This window comes from Rattus rattus, chromosome 2 (assembly GCF_011064425.1).
Source record: "Rattus rattus isolate New Zealand chromosome 2, Rrattus_CSIRO_v1, whole genome shotgun sequence".
Lineage (NCBI taxonomy): Eukaryota > Metazoa > Chordata > Mammalia > Rodentia > Muridae > Rattus > Rattus rattus.
The window spans coordinates 166,867,437-166,880,546 of NC_046155.1; the positions used below are offsets into that span (position 1 = coordinate 166,867,437).

General features: G+C 49.7%; 1 protein-coding gene across 1 annotated transcript in view; it reads left to right on the top strand.

The window, feature by feature from the left end:
• Window positions 1–3,219: 3,219 nt before the first annotated feature.
• Ryr1 (ryanodine receptor 1) overlaps window positions 3,220–13,110 on the top strand; it is a 128,392-nt gene continuing 118,501 nt past the window's right edge. Inside the window, 3 exon segments of the mRNA XM_032894022.1 lie at window positions 3,220–3,270; window positions 10,751–10,870; window positions 12,185–12,289. Of these exon segments, the coding sequence (XP_032749913.1) occupies window positions 3,220–3,270; window positions 10,751–10,870; window positions 12,185–12,289 (276 nt within the window).

Here is a 13,110-nt window from a genome sequence, read left to right on the forward strand (position 1 = left end):
TATTGATTGACAGGATCTGGCTGGACTAGGACTCACTCTGTAGACCAGGTTGGCCTTGAACTCACAGAGATCCACCTGCCTCAAGTGCTGGGACTAAAGGCGTGGGCCTAAGCCCTTTTGAGAAGATGTTTACACACACATTTTGTTTGTTTGAAACAGGGTTTCTGTAGCCCAGGCTAAGTTGCTGTGTAGATGGGAAGAGCTTGAAGTCTTGATTCTCCTGCCTACCCGCCAAGTGCTGGGATTTCTGTGCACAACCAGGGTGCTGGGATTTCTGTGCACAACCAGGTCTGTTTAATATAGTGCTGGGGACCAAACACAAGGCTCTTTGCACACCGGGCAAGCAGCCTACTAACTGGCTACATCTTGCCCACCCCGCCTTAGTTTATCTCTAAGATTTATCTAATGTTATGCTTATGAGCATTATTGCCTGGTGTTTGAGGCGGTCAGAAGAGGCCATCAGATCCCCCGGAACTTAAGTTATAAACGTGAGCGACCATGTGTATGCTGGGAAGATGATCCAGATCCTCTGCAAGAACAGCAGGCGCTCTTAATTTCTGAGCCATCTCTCCAGCTGTTTTTTTTAAATTACATTACAACATTTATTTTGTGTGAGTATGTATGTGTGTGTATGTGTATGTGTGTATATGTGTATGTCTCTGTGTATGTGTGTATGTCTCTGTGTATGTGTGTATGCGTGAATGTGTGTATGTATGTATATGTGTGTGTGCATGTGTGGCTGTGGGTGTGTGTGTGCATGTATGTGTGTGTATATGCATGTGTGTATGTGTGTGTATGTGTGTGTATATGTGTGTATGTGTGTATATGTGTGTGTGTATGTGTGTGTATGTGTGTATGTGTGTATAAGTGTGTGTATGTGTGTATAAGGCTGTGTGTGTATGTGTGTGTGCATGTGTGTATGTGTATGTGTACATGTGTGTATGTGTGTGTGCATGTATGTGTGTGTATGTGTGTATGTATGTATGTGTGTGCTGTGTGTGCACATATGTGTGCATATGTATGTGTGTATGTGTGTGTACATGTGTGTATGTGTGTGCATGTGTGCATGTGTGTATGTGTGTGCATGTGTGTATGTATGTGCATGTGTGTATGTATATGTGTGTGCGTGTGTGTATGTATGTGTGTGGCTGTGGCTGTGTGTGGACGTGTGTGTGTGCATGTATGTGTCTGTGTGTATGCATGTGTGTATGTGTGTGTGCATGTGTGTATGTATATGTGTGTGTGTGTGTGTGTGTGTGTGTGTGTGTGTAGGTTGCCCACACCACCATGGCTGCCATGTGAAGGTAAGCAGTCATCTTATGGAGCCCTTTCTTCATTCTATTATTTGGGTTGTTGGGATTGAATTCAGATCATCATCAGGTTTGGGGGCAAGCAGTCCACTAGCTGAGTTATCTTGTTGGCCCTTATTTATTTTATTTTTGAGACAGGTGATCATATATAGCTCTGTTTGGCCTAGAACTCACTCTGTAGGCTAAACTGGCCTCAAACTTACCAAGCTCTGCCTGCTTCTGCCTCCCAAGGGATGACATTAAAGGCATGCGCCACCATCCTGGCTCTTTTTTTTTTTTTTTTTTTTTTTTTTTTTTTTGAGCTAGAGCTTCATGTAATGCAGTTTGGCCTGGAATGTACTATGTAGCCAAGGCTGGCCTGGAATTCCTAATCCTTCTACCTTTACCTCCTAGAGTGGAGGGTTACAGACATGTACCTCCACATGGCTAAATTAGAAAATCATATGCAGATATGGAGGTGTTGAAGTGTAGCGGTTAGGAACCCTATCTTTAGGTCTAGATCCCAGCTCAGCCCCTGAGATGTTGTGTAAGGTGCCTGACTCCATCTCTCAAACTCAGCTCTTCGCATCTGCAGACTTGGCACTGTGAGAGCGGGGAAAGTGTGCCCCCTAGAGGTTACCCTGGGGACTACAAGGCATTCAGGAGGTCCCCGCCGGGAACACGTGCTTTTATTTTCTGCTGTTAAGGATGCCAATAATAGCAGGGTGGTAATAAAAAGATCTTAGCTCACACCTGAAATGCAACAGGTGGGTAAGGGACATCAGCCAGGACTATTCCAAAAGGCAGTTTTTAGCTGGGGGCTAGGGGTGGGGTGACACATTTGTTTAATCTCAGTGCTAGGAGGCAGAGGCTTGGGATGTTTGTGAGTTCAAGGTCAGACTGGTGTTTTCTCCCCCTTTCCCCCCTCTCTCACACACACACAGTTTTGAGACAGGGTATCATGTAGCACAGGCTGGCCTCTAACTAGCTAGGGAGGCGAGGATGGCTTTGAGTTACTGATCCTCTTGTCTTCAACTTTCTGCTTGCTGGGATTACAGACGCGCACCACCACACCCAGTTTGTGTGGTGCCGGATGGAACCCGGGGCTTTGTGACAGCTAGATAAACTCTATCGGCATGACTGCAACCCTGTTTTTGTCTCCGTTTTGAGACAGGGTCTTATTATACAGCCTCAGCTCCAAATTTACAATCCTCCTGCCTCGATCTCTTCAGAACTTGGATGAGGAGCTGTACCACTATGTCTGACACTAAATGGTTATTTTTTGTTTTGTTTTTGTTTTGTTTTTTAATGTTAGGGGATGTGGTGTGCATCCAAGCACAACTGTGTTATTCTGCGGCAAGGGTAAAGCTCAGTTTAGCCATTGAGAAAGGGTGGAACTAGGCTGAGGGTGTAGCCCAATGGTAGAATGCTTGCCTAGCATGCAAGTGACCCAGGGTTTGAACCACAGCGTTATATAAATCAGATGGGGCCAGATGTTCAAGATCATCCTTGACTACATACAGAGTTTAGTCATGCTACATGAGGTACATGCTACTCGGAGAGAGGGAGAGGGAGAGCTAACTAAACATATATATACATGATATCTCACTGTGGTCATGGCCACTCAGCTACTTTCTAGACGCCCAGACCACTGAAGCGAACATCTTCCACCAAGTTTGTGCTGTGGGCGGGGTTCTGGACGGGGGCGTGGCCTGTCCCATACTTGCCCAATAGGTGTGCGGTGGGGCGGGGTCCTTCTTGCATCTGAGTCCGGCACAGGGCATGCTTCCTGCAGTTCCATCTCCCTCGCGGGTGCCTCTGGCTTCCCTAGAGGTCTCCGACCCCAGCCTGCCCTCAGCCCACCCGCCCAGCCTGCAACCCTCTCTCGCCATCCTCAGACCTTAGCCCGGGACACCCGGGGATTGCCATCATGGGTGATGGAGGAGGTGAAGGCGAGGACGAGGTCCAGTTTTTGCGGACGGTATGTTTTGTCTGGGTCAGGAGGCTTTGGGGCTATTTCTTGCTTACTTTTCTGAGAGTCCCTCTCTGTCTCTTCCCTGCTTGCTGGTGGTCTCTGAAATCGAGGTCACTTTGTTGTTAACGTCTTTTCTCATCACCTTTTCGACCACGGAGAATTAGCAGGATTTAGGAGGACTGAGTGGGCAGGAGGAGGTCTTCTGACATAAGAGATTTGGGGTCATTGAGGGAGCACCACCCCCCTCCTGCCATTCTGAAAGCAGGCACTTGAGGAAGGTGGTTCTAATTCTTTGGCTTAATTTAGCCGTCCTCCACCGCCACCCCGCCACCCCAGCCCTCATTTGCGTCTTGCTCCAGGCTTTGACCTATTTAAATTCTTGGGAAGGGGGCTGGGGTGGACTGGACAATACCTTTCTTTTCTACTCCCCGCTTTTGGAGGTCTCCTTAGGGGTCTCTTGGATCGTAAATGTACTTTCCTCCTCGGTTTTGGTGAGGAGGATTAACTAGTGTGGCCTCTGAGGGTATGGTGATGAAGTCTCTTCCAGCTCCTTGGTATGTCTTGTGTCTCTGTCTCTGTCTCTGTCTTTGTCTCTTGTCCCTTGGCTTTAGCCTTCTGCATTTTGCTGTCCCTCTGGTCCTGTCTCCCTGAATCTCGGATCCCTAGCTGGGGGCAGGGATGGGACTTGGGACAACAGGTGTCTCTCCCAGAATAGCCCTCTTTTCTGGGCTCTGGGTAGGGGACAGGGAGGGGACAAGAGGGGGGAGGGGCTGCCTCTTTCTTAGTCCTTCCCACCATACCCTCCCCCGGGCCGAGATGGGGGTTGGGGTATGGGAGATGGTCTCTCTTTGGGGCCAGGTCTGCTGACCCTGCACTCTCCCTCCTTCCCCTAGGTCCTGGGTCCATGCAGAAATGCTGACGCAGCATTCCTGACCCAGAATAGGACCCTGGCAGGCTGGGTCCGGTTTCTTGGGAGGGAGGAACAAACAGCTGGGGCCGGTAATGAAGGATGGGGACAGCTGGATGTGAAGCCACTGGAGGAGGGCCTCTCCCAGCCCCAGCCCCTTAGCCTACACCATGGCCTTCCACTGCCCTAAAAAGCCAATGGCTCCCAGCTCCTGAGCAGTCACTCTGCACTAGGCCCCATGCCCAGGGCCTCGGCCTCCTGAGGTGTCTAATTATATTCTCATTGCCCTATCTTCTGAGGTAGGGCCCTATCTTTATCTCCCTGGGAGATTTGAGGGAAACCAAGCCCCAAGTGGTAAACTTGCCCAAGGTCAAGGCCAGGAAGTGGCATCTCTGAGTGCCCTGGGAGACCAAGTCTTGCTTTCAACAGAGGAGATCTGGACCCAGGCTTGCTAGAGTAGTCAGTGTCAGGGGGTCAATGGCCCCAGCCTGGGTCTGTTTGCCTCAAGGTTACTGAGGTTGTGTGGTATTTTCTTTTTTAAAAAAAAAAAGGGTTGGGGATTTAGCTCAGTGGTAGAGTGCTTGCCTAGCAAGCGCAAGGCTCTGACTTCGGTCTCCAGCTCCAAAAAAATGAAAAGAAAAGAAAAGAAAAAAAAATCTCTATTGCGTTGTACCCCCCCTATAAGAAAGAATCCGTTTTGCAACCCAAGCCATTCTTTACATATTTATTGGTATCGTTAAACAAAAGGAAAATTCCAACTTTAAAGGAGGTTGTGGAGTTCGAGACCAGCCTAAGTAACCTAGAGAGGCTTGGTGTCAACTTGACTGTGGCATAACTGACAAGCTGCAAATTATACAGATTCAAACAACTGGGTGGTGTTCCAGACGATTTGTATGTACGGAAAGCTGGCTTCACACTTGACACATAGCCAGGGATGACCTTGAACTCCTGATCCTTTTGTCTCTGCCTCTCAAGTCCTGCTGTGTCTGGTATATGTGGGTTTTGACACACTTTGCAAACAAAGTAACCAGCATGGCGAAACTTCCTTCACCCCAGAGGCCCCTCCCGCCCTTCCCAGCAATCACTCGGTCCGAGCCTTCTCCCACCCACACGTTGTCAGTCACCACTAGAATTTCATATGTGATGTGTGCTCAGGATGTTTTTTGACATGCAGCATGTATCTTAGCCTGAATCCCTTTTGTGGAGGATCCTATGGGAACCTGCTGTGTGGCTGTATCACATATTTGCTTGTTGTCGGGATGGAAATCGAGGCTCGTGTCTGGACAAACCGCACCAGGCCAACACGGTCTCACGTGGAGGAGGTTTATTGGGATGGCGTAGACAGGGGGTGGGGAGGTGGTGGTAAGAGAGGGAGAAGAGAGAGAGAGAAAAGAGGAAGGGGGCAGGAAAGATCTGCCTTTCATTTGAAATGTGACGCAACTGCTCCCAGGTCAAGGTGGGAGCTCAACCAAAGGTTTGCTGGGAATGTGTGACTGTTGCCATGGCAACAGATGCGCAGGTGACCAGGTGACATCACTGCTGGAGGCGAAAGCAGTTCCTGACACCAACACGTGTATCTGCACTTGTGCACGTGGAGTTAGTCACATCTTCACTATTTTCCTTTTCTTTTTTTTTTTTCTGGAGCTGGGGACCGAACTCAGGGCCTTGCGCTTGCTAGGCAAGCGCTCTACCACTGAGCTAAATCCCCAACCCCACTATTTTGATACTACATACAACCCCAGTGAACATTCACACTCACTAAAAATAAGGTCTCCGGCTAGCCTAGAACTCCCAATGCAGGTCATGCTCGTCTCACTATGATCCACCTACCTCTGCTCCTCCAGTACTTTTCTTTTGGGGAGATTGGCTTTTTTTTTGAGGCAGGGTTTCTCTATGTTGTTCTCTGTAAACCAGGCTGGCCCGGAACTTAGAAACCCTCCACCTCTGCGTCCTAAGTGCTGGGATTAAAGGTGTGTGCACACACCACCCGTCTTGCCACACCAATTTTTATCCCCCTCAGACACATTTATTAATGCCACATTGTAAATGGTAGGCAGGTATACAGTGATGTTCCATGTCCCCATCAAACACAGTTTGCTTAATGTGTTCATCTTGAGTGGGCTCAGGGAGCAGTTAGTGGCCATGGGCAGGCGCAGGACTGGAGCCTTTCAAAGCTTTCTTTTATCAGCACTCCTGACTTTAGAAGCGATGAGGATCATTAACCCCATACCCACCCATCCAGACATCCTTAACAAGGCTTTGAGACATCTTAGCTGGACCAAGGCCACAGGCAACATCAGATTCTGCAACAGACGGGGAAAGGTCCAACACACCTATTTTCTAAAAATCACCATTTCTTTTTCTTGATACACGAGTACATATATGATATGTGAGTTCACTGTCGCTGTCTCCAGACGCACCAGAAGAGGGGATTGGATCCCATTACAGATGGTTGTGAGCCACCATGTGGGTGCTGGGAATTGAACTCAGGACCTCTGGAAGTGCACTCTTAACCACTGAGCCATCTTTCCAGGCCCAACACAACTATTTTTTTTTTTTTCGGAGCTGGGGACTGAACCCAGGGCCTTGCGTTTGCTAGGCAAGCGCTCTACCACTGAGCTAAATCCCCAACCCCGACACAACTATTTTTAATAACAACTTTCATAGCATGTCAATCACCCTGATATAAGACCAGACATGTTATTTTCTGGTTCTTGTTCTATTTTCTTTGATAATTAAGGGCACTGACCATAGCCCGGCTGATCTTTTCACTTGCTTTGAATGCAGTGGCCTCTGGATCCAGGGGGCAGGGGGATGGGTAAACGTTCAGATTTCCTGCAGACCCCGAATCCCTGAGGCAGGTTCTAGCATGGGCGTGGTGGTAGTGGGATGCTGGGGTCCGAGGAAGCTGCTTTTAGCGTTTCGCTGTTGTTGTTGTTGTTGTTGTTGTTGTTGTTGTTGTTGTTGTTGTTGTTGGTGGTGGTGGTGGTGGTGGTGGTGGTGGTGGTGGTTATTCCTTTGCTTGCTTGTTTTTGAGACAGCGTCCCATGTAGTCAGGCTGCTCTCAGACTTCCCAGGTATCGGAGGATGACGTTGAGGAGGATGACCTTGAACTCCACATCCTCCTGCCTCCATGTCTAAAATATTTGGAATAACAAAAGGCATTGAACCGTCTTGCTTAGCTTTGTTTTTTCTTTATTTTCTTTTTTGTTTGTGTGCTTGTTTTTGAGACGGTTTCTCTGCGTAGCCCTGACTGTTCTGGAACTCACTCTGTAGACCAGGCTGGACTCGAACTCATAGATATGTGACTTTCTTTTGTCCCCCTACCCCCGCACATGCTGGGATGAAAGGTGACCCTTCTGCCCAGCTACTCCTGGCTCTGGAAACTTCACTATTTAATTGTAGTCTGTTCTTCGTCGACTATCTACCAATCATCTACTCATTTAGCCGTCTGTCTGTCTGTCTGTCTGTCTATCTATCTATCTATCTATCTATCTATCTAGCATCTGTCTGTCTATCATTTATCTATTATCTATCAAGATAGGGACTTGCTCTATTGTCCAGGCTGGTATTGAACTCCTGGACTCAAGCAATCCCTCTGCCTCGGCTCCTGGAGTTGCTGGGATGCCAAGTGTGCATCCTTTTAACCAGTTTGGGAAGCAGCATTTGGAACAGGGTTCCTCCTCAGTTCCTCCTCATGCAGGAGACCGTGGGCGTCGACGCTGTGTGATTAGGTTTGCTGTCACGATTAGATTCCAGGCTCTGATTTACATGCTGGCTTTGCCACTAGTTTGCCTTCTCTCTTTGGGAAAATGATTTGAACGTTTCTGTCTGAGCTCAGTTTCCTTATCCAGAGAAATGGGAGGAAAAAAAAAAAACACCCAATAAAATTTCAAAGTGACCTCTGACCTCGTGTCACCCCTTAGTCCTGCCGTTCCCAGGATCCCATCTCACTTGTCAGTCCTTAACACCTCCTACACTCACTGGAACATTCTTCCCTACAGATGAACAGCTCTGCCGCTTTCTATTTGGACAAGACCCAAGGTCAAAAGGTCATCTTCTTGGCTAGCTGTGTGTCACTTCCCCTCCCCACGTCCCACCTACCTTGATGCTACTCTGTTACATCACACTGGCTGATTTTTTCCCCCCAGAACACCTGCCACTAACTATAAGCTTAAGTACTAACTGACCTGTTTATAGATGTTGTCATACACAGAGCACGTTAGCTCACTGGGGGCAGGGTTTCCCTCCTGTATTTGATGTTATGTATTCCGTGCCTGGCAGGTAAGTCATATTCAAGAAGTCTCTGTTAAATGAGCAGAAGCTCTCAGTAAGCATAAGACAGCCAGTGAAGTCTTGCTAAGTAATGCCCAAGTTCTCTCTCTCTCTGTCTCTCTCTGTCTCTCTCTCTGTCTCTCTCTGTCTCTCTCTGTCTCTCTCTGTCTCTCTCTGTCTCTGTCTCTCTCTCTCTCTGTCTCTGTCTCTCTCTCTCTCTCTCTCTCTCTCTCGATTCCTTGTGAATTTCATCATGGACCCCAATCCCACCCATCTCCCCATCCCCTCCTATCTGCCTTCTGTGTCCTTTCATCTTCTCCACCAAAAGAAAATTTAAAAAAATTAAATAAACAAAACGAAACAAAGCAGCCTCTGGTCATGAAAGCTGCAGTGTGCCCCAGTGTGTCCCACAGCACACTTCTCTGTCCACAGGTCTTTACTTGCAAACGTTGAATGCAATGAGTCATCGTCTGTTTAGAGGCCTCTGGCTTCTGCTGCGCTATCAATACTGGATCCTCACCAGGACTCCTCTCGGATGTCCTGTTGTTCGCCCTGTGTCATGGAGACCCTGCAGCTTTGGATCTGTATGGTGGTCTCCTTCATGTGCCTCAGCTGTTCATAGATGGGGTAGATGTTGGGGTGGGCCACCTCGAAGCCCCGGATCTGGGTCTGGAGGTAGCTGAGTTGCTCAGCCCGCTAGCTTTTCCTCACACACCACCAGGGCAGGCGCTCCAGCACTGCCTTGACTAGTTCACCTAACACCGCAGCCATCAAGGGGCAGGGCCCATTCTCCAGCTTCACATCCTCTGTGCAAGCTTACTGCCACCCATGCCACCAAAGCCAGCTCTACTGTGCTGCCCAGGCAAGGAATGGAGCCTGCTCCCTGTTCCCCTCAGTGCTGCAGCCACCAAGTGGGAGGTGGACCAGCTTTCCCATCTGCCTCAAGTGCGGGGGTGGGGCTGGGGGTGGGGCTGGGGGTGGGGCTGGGGGTGGGGCTGAGGGTGGGGCTGAGGGTGGGGCTGAGGGTGGGGCTGAGGGTGGGTATCTCCCTGGCCAATGACACCTCAAGGCAGACGGAACGGCCAGGGTTCTTAACCACTGAGCCATCCCTCCAGCTCCATCTGTAAATTTCTTGAACTAATTTTCTCTGTTACATAATGGAATAATTTGCTGGGCAAAGTGGTACACCCCGGAGATCCCAACACTTGGGAAGTGTAGGCAGAAGTGTCAGGAGCTCAGTGTCATCCTTGACTACAGGGAAAATTGTGAGGCTAGCCTGGGCTACTTGACACTCTGCTGCGAAAACAAAAACACATAAATAAATAAATAAATAAATAAATAAATAAATAAAAATTTAAAAATTGTCCTGGCTGTGGCGGTGCATGCCTTTGATCCTAGAGCTCTAGAGACAGAGGCAGGTGGATCTCTGTGAGTTTGAGGGCAGCCTGGTCTACAGAAAAATTTCCAGGACAGCCAGAGAAACCCTGTTTCAAAAAAGAAAGGAGGAGGAGGAGGAGGAGGAGGAGGAGGAGGAGGAGGAGGAGGAGGAGGAGGAGGAGGAGGAGGAGGAGGAGGAGGAGGAGGAGGAGAAGAAGAAGAAGAAGAAGAAGAAGAAGAAGAAGAAGAAGAAGAAGAAGAAGAAGAAGAAGAAGAAGAAAGAAAAGAAAAAAAAAAAAAACAAAAACAAAATCAAAGAAAGCACCCCAAAACATTTAATTTGTAAGAAAGTCGATATTTTCCACACTGTGTCACCTTGCAGACCCTCCGTTAGGAGGCCTCTAGAGAGAAGCTAGATTTCGACTCCCTTAAACCTCAGTTTCTCTATTTTTTTTTTTTTTAAGATTTATTCATTTATTATATATAAGTACACTGTAGCTGTCTTCGGATACACCAGAAGAGGGCATCTGGTCTCTTTACAGATGGTTGTGAGCCACCATGTGGTTGCTGGGAATTGAACTCAGGACCTCTGGAAGAGTAGTCGGGTGCTCTTAACCGCTGAGCCATCTCTCCAGCCTCAGTTTCTCTATTTTAAAGTGAAGCGAGGCCTGGGGGCACATGCCAGTTAATTCCAACAACTGAGGCAGGAGTCTCTCATGATTCTAGGATCAAGGCAAGCTGGAAAACTTAAAAAAGCGCTGGCTTAAAAATAAATGAACAAGCAACCAACCAACCAGATAAACAAATGGAGCCCGGCTGGTGCGGAGGGTATCTTTTCTAGAAGAGGAAAGAACCAGCTCCATGGCAGACAGTGTCTTCTGTCCTTTCTGGTTCCCACCAAGGAACCTCGTCCCTCTGTTTTCCCAGGACGACGAAGTGGTCCTGCAGTGCAGCGCCACCGTACTCAAGGAGCAGCTCAAGTTGTGTCTGGCCGCTGAGGGTTTCGGCAATCGCCTCTGCTTCCTCGAACCCACCAGCAACGCGCAGGTCTGTGAGCACAGTGCACCGGAGGAGGGCAGGGTCGGCTTCTAAAAGAGGCTCTGGAGCCTGAAACGGGGGTGCGGGGGGGGGGGGATGCTGATCGGAAAGAATGAATACTAATGGGGGCGTGGCCTGATGGGAGAATTTTGAGATGGGCGGTGCGTGAGTGAGACCTGAAGGGGCGGAGCCTGGCGTGGGGGCGTGGTCTAACGATGGGCAAGATCTGAGACAAGCTTGGTCTGAAGAGTTAAAAGCAGGGCCTGAGGTGGGATAAGATTTGAGGTATGCATAGGGGCTCTGAAGAGAAAAGTGTGGGATCTGAGGTGGAGATGGAGTCTAATGTGGGACAGGATCTGAGGTAGGTGGACCGGGGTTTGGAGAACGAAAGGCGGGGTCTAGGGTCAGGGCGGAGTCTTAGGTGGTGGTGAAGGGTGAGGGTAAGGTTGGATGTCAAGGAGGATTCCTGTGGGCACTGAGAATGGGTGGTCATGGGTCTCAGGAAGGAGGGGCAAAGATCAAAGGAGGAGGGGACCTAGGCAGTTTAGAGGAAAGGGGACCTAACAGGAGAGGACTGTGTCCCATGGGAGATGGGAAGAGTATGAGGGACCTGAGCGTGTGTGGCTTTGAGGGCTCTAGGCATGGAGGGAAATTAGAATCTGAAATGTAGGTGGCTTTGAAGTCAAGAGTGGAGGGCTCGGTATCCAGGAGAATTTTAGTAAGGGTTGTCAGGAGGGCATGGAGACCGAGAGGCCAGAGAAGCCTGTAGTCCGGGAGAGTGAGGTGTAGTCAGGTGAGAGGGGAGAGGACCAGAGGAGAGGGTCTGGGGACGAGAGGAGATAGTCTGTGGTGGTGGTGGGGTGGTGTCAACAGACATCTGAGGAGCAGGGAGTTTAGGGATCTGAGGGGCAGTCTGTCTGTCTGTCTGTCCTACAGTATGGCAGGAACAAAGGCCAGAAGTAATGTTCTTCTAGGATTGGAGAGATTTTGGGTGATTTGCAGGGAAGCACATCATGGGAGTAGGTTCAGAGTTGAGACCAGGGAACACAGAATGATGGAGTGATGCAGGTGATCTGGAAGTTTCTATGGAGTTGGGTGAGTCAGAGGAATCTGAAGGAGGAGGCTGGAAATGGTGTTCCCTGTGCTGTTGGCAAAAATTTGGTGTGTGAGATGCCTGGCAGGATCTGGGGCTTCTTGTGTGGTGAGGATTGAGTCTGGGTGTCTGGGAGAGTGACTATTCAGATTAAGGGATGAGTGAGACATTGTGGGAAACAGTGCTTGCGAGCCTTACCGCTCCAGTAATATTGACTCGCCCCACCTTAGAATGTACCCCCCGATCTGGCCATCTGCTGCTTCATCCTGGAGCAGTCTCTGTCAGTTCGAGCCCTGCAAGAGATGCTGGCCAATACTGTGGAGGCCGGTGTAGAGGTAAGGCTCCACCTCCAAGGAGCAAGGGACAGGGATGAGGATGGGTGAGGGGGTCTGGGGGTCATTCACCATGTGCTTCTTCTTCCCCTCTCTGCCCTGCCCCCCACAGGCCCTCAATTTGGATAAGTGGGTAGGTCTAGCCTTGGGTGTCATCTGTCTTTCCTATCACTCCTGACCCCAGGCCTGCTGCTCAGGCCCACATCCTGAACACAGGGGCTGGGGATTTCCCCCACCCCAGATGTCAGGGGCTGTGGAGCCCAGAACAAGCCAGGCAGGAAGGAAGGAGGGAGCAAGGGGCTTCTGATCCCCTGTTCCCTGGTCCATTCCTTTCTCTTCTTTTTGTCCTCTCCCTCCCCCTGCCCGTCACTGCATGGGACATCTTCCCTCCCCTTCCTCCATCCCAAGTGTCTGCCATCTGAACATTGGGCCCCATGACATGGCTACCTCAGAGCATGGGCATGGGGGGGCCGTGATGGAGGCATGAGGCCGGCAAGGAATTGGATTCACCTCCCTCCTCCAAAGGGCCAAGTCTCCTGATGCATGGGAGTGTGTGGCAGTACCCAGGAGTCGCTTTATCCCCATGGTTGAGAGTCTCGTGCCTAGCAACCAGCTAGGACCGTCCTGGTGCAGACAGATAGAGCCCAGCGATTTTACAACGGGCTACGGTAGATGGGATACTGGGCTCTCTTGAAGATCAAGATCTTCTCTCAGGAAGAGCTTGATCTTCCTGGTCATCTGGAAGATGAAGTTGCTCTTTGGGTGACTTCGGGACTTGGTGTAGAAGAGGAAAGAGGTGGGATGATGGCAAGGTGCCCTTTGTA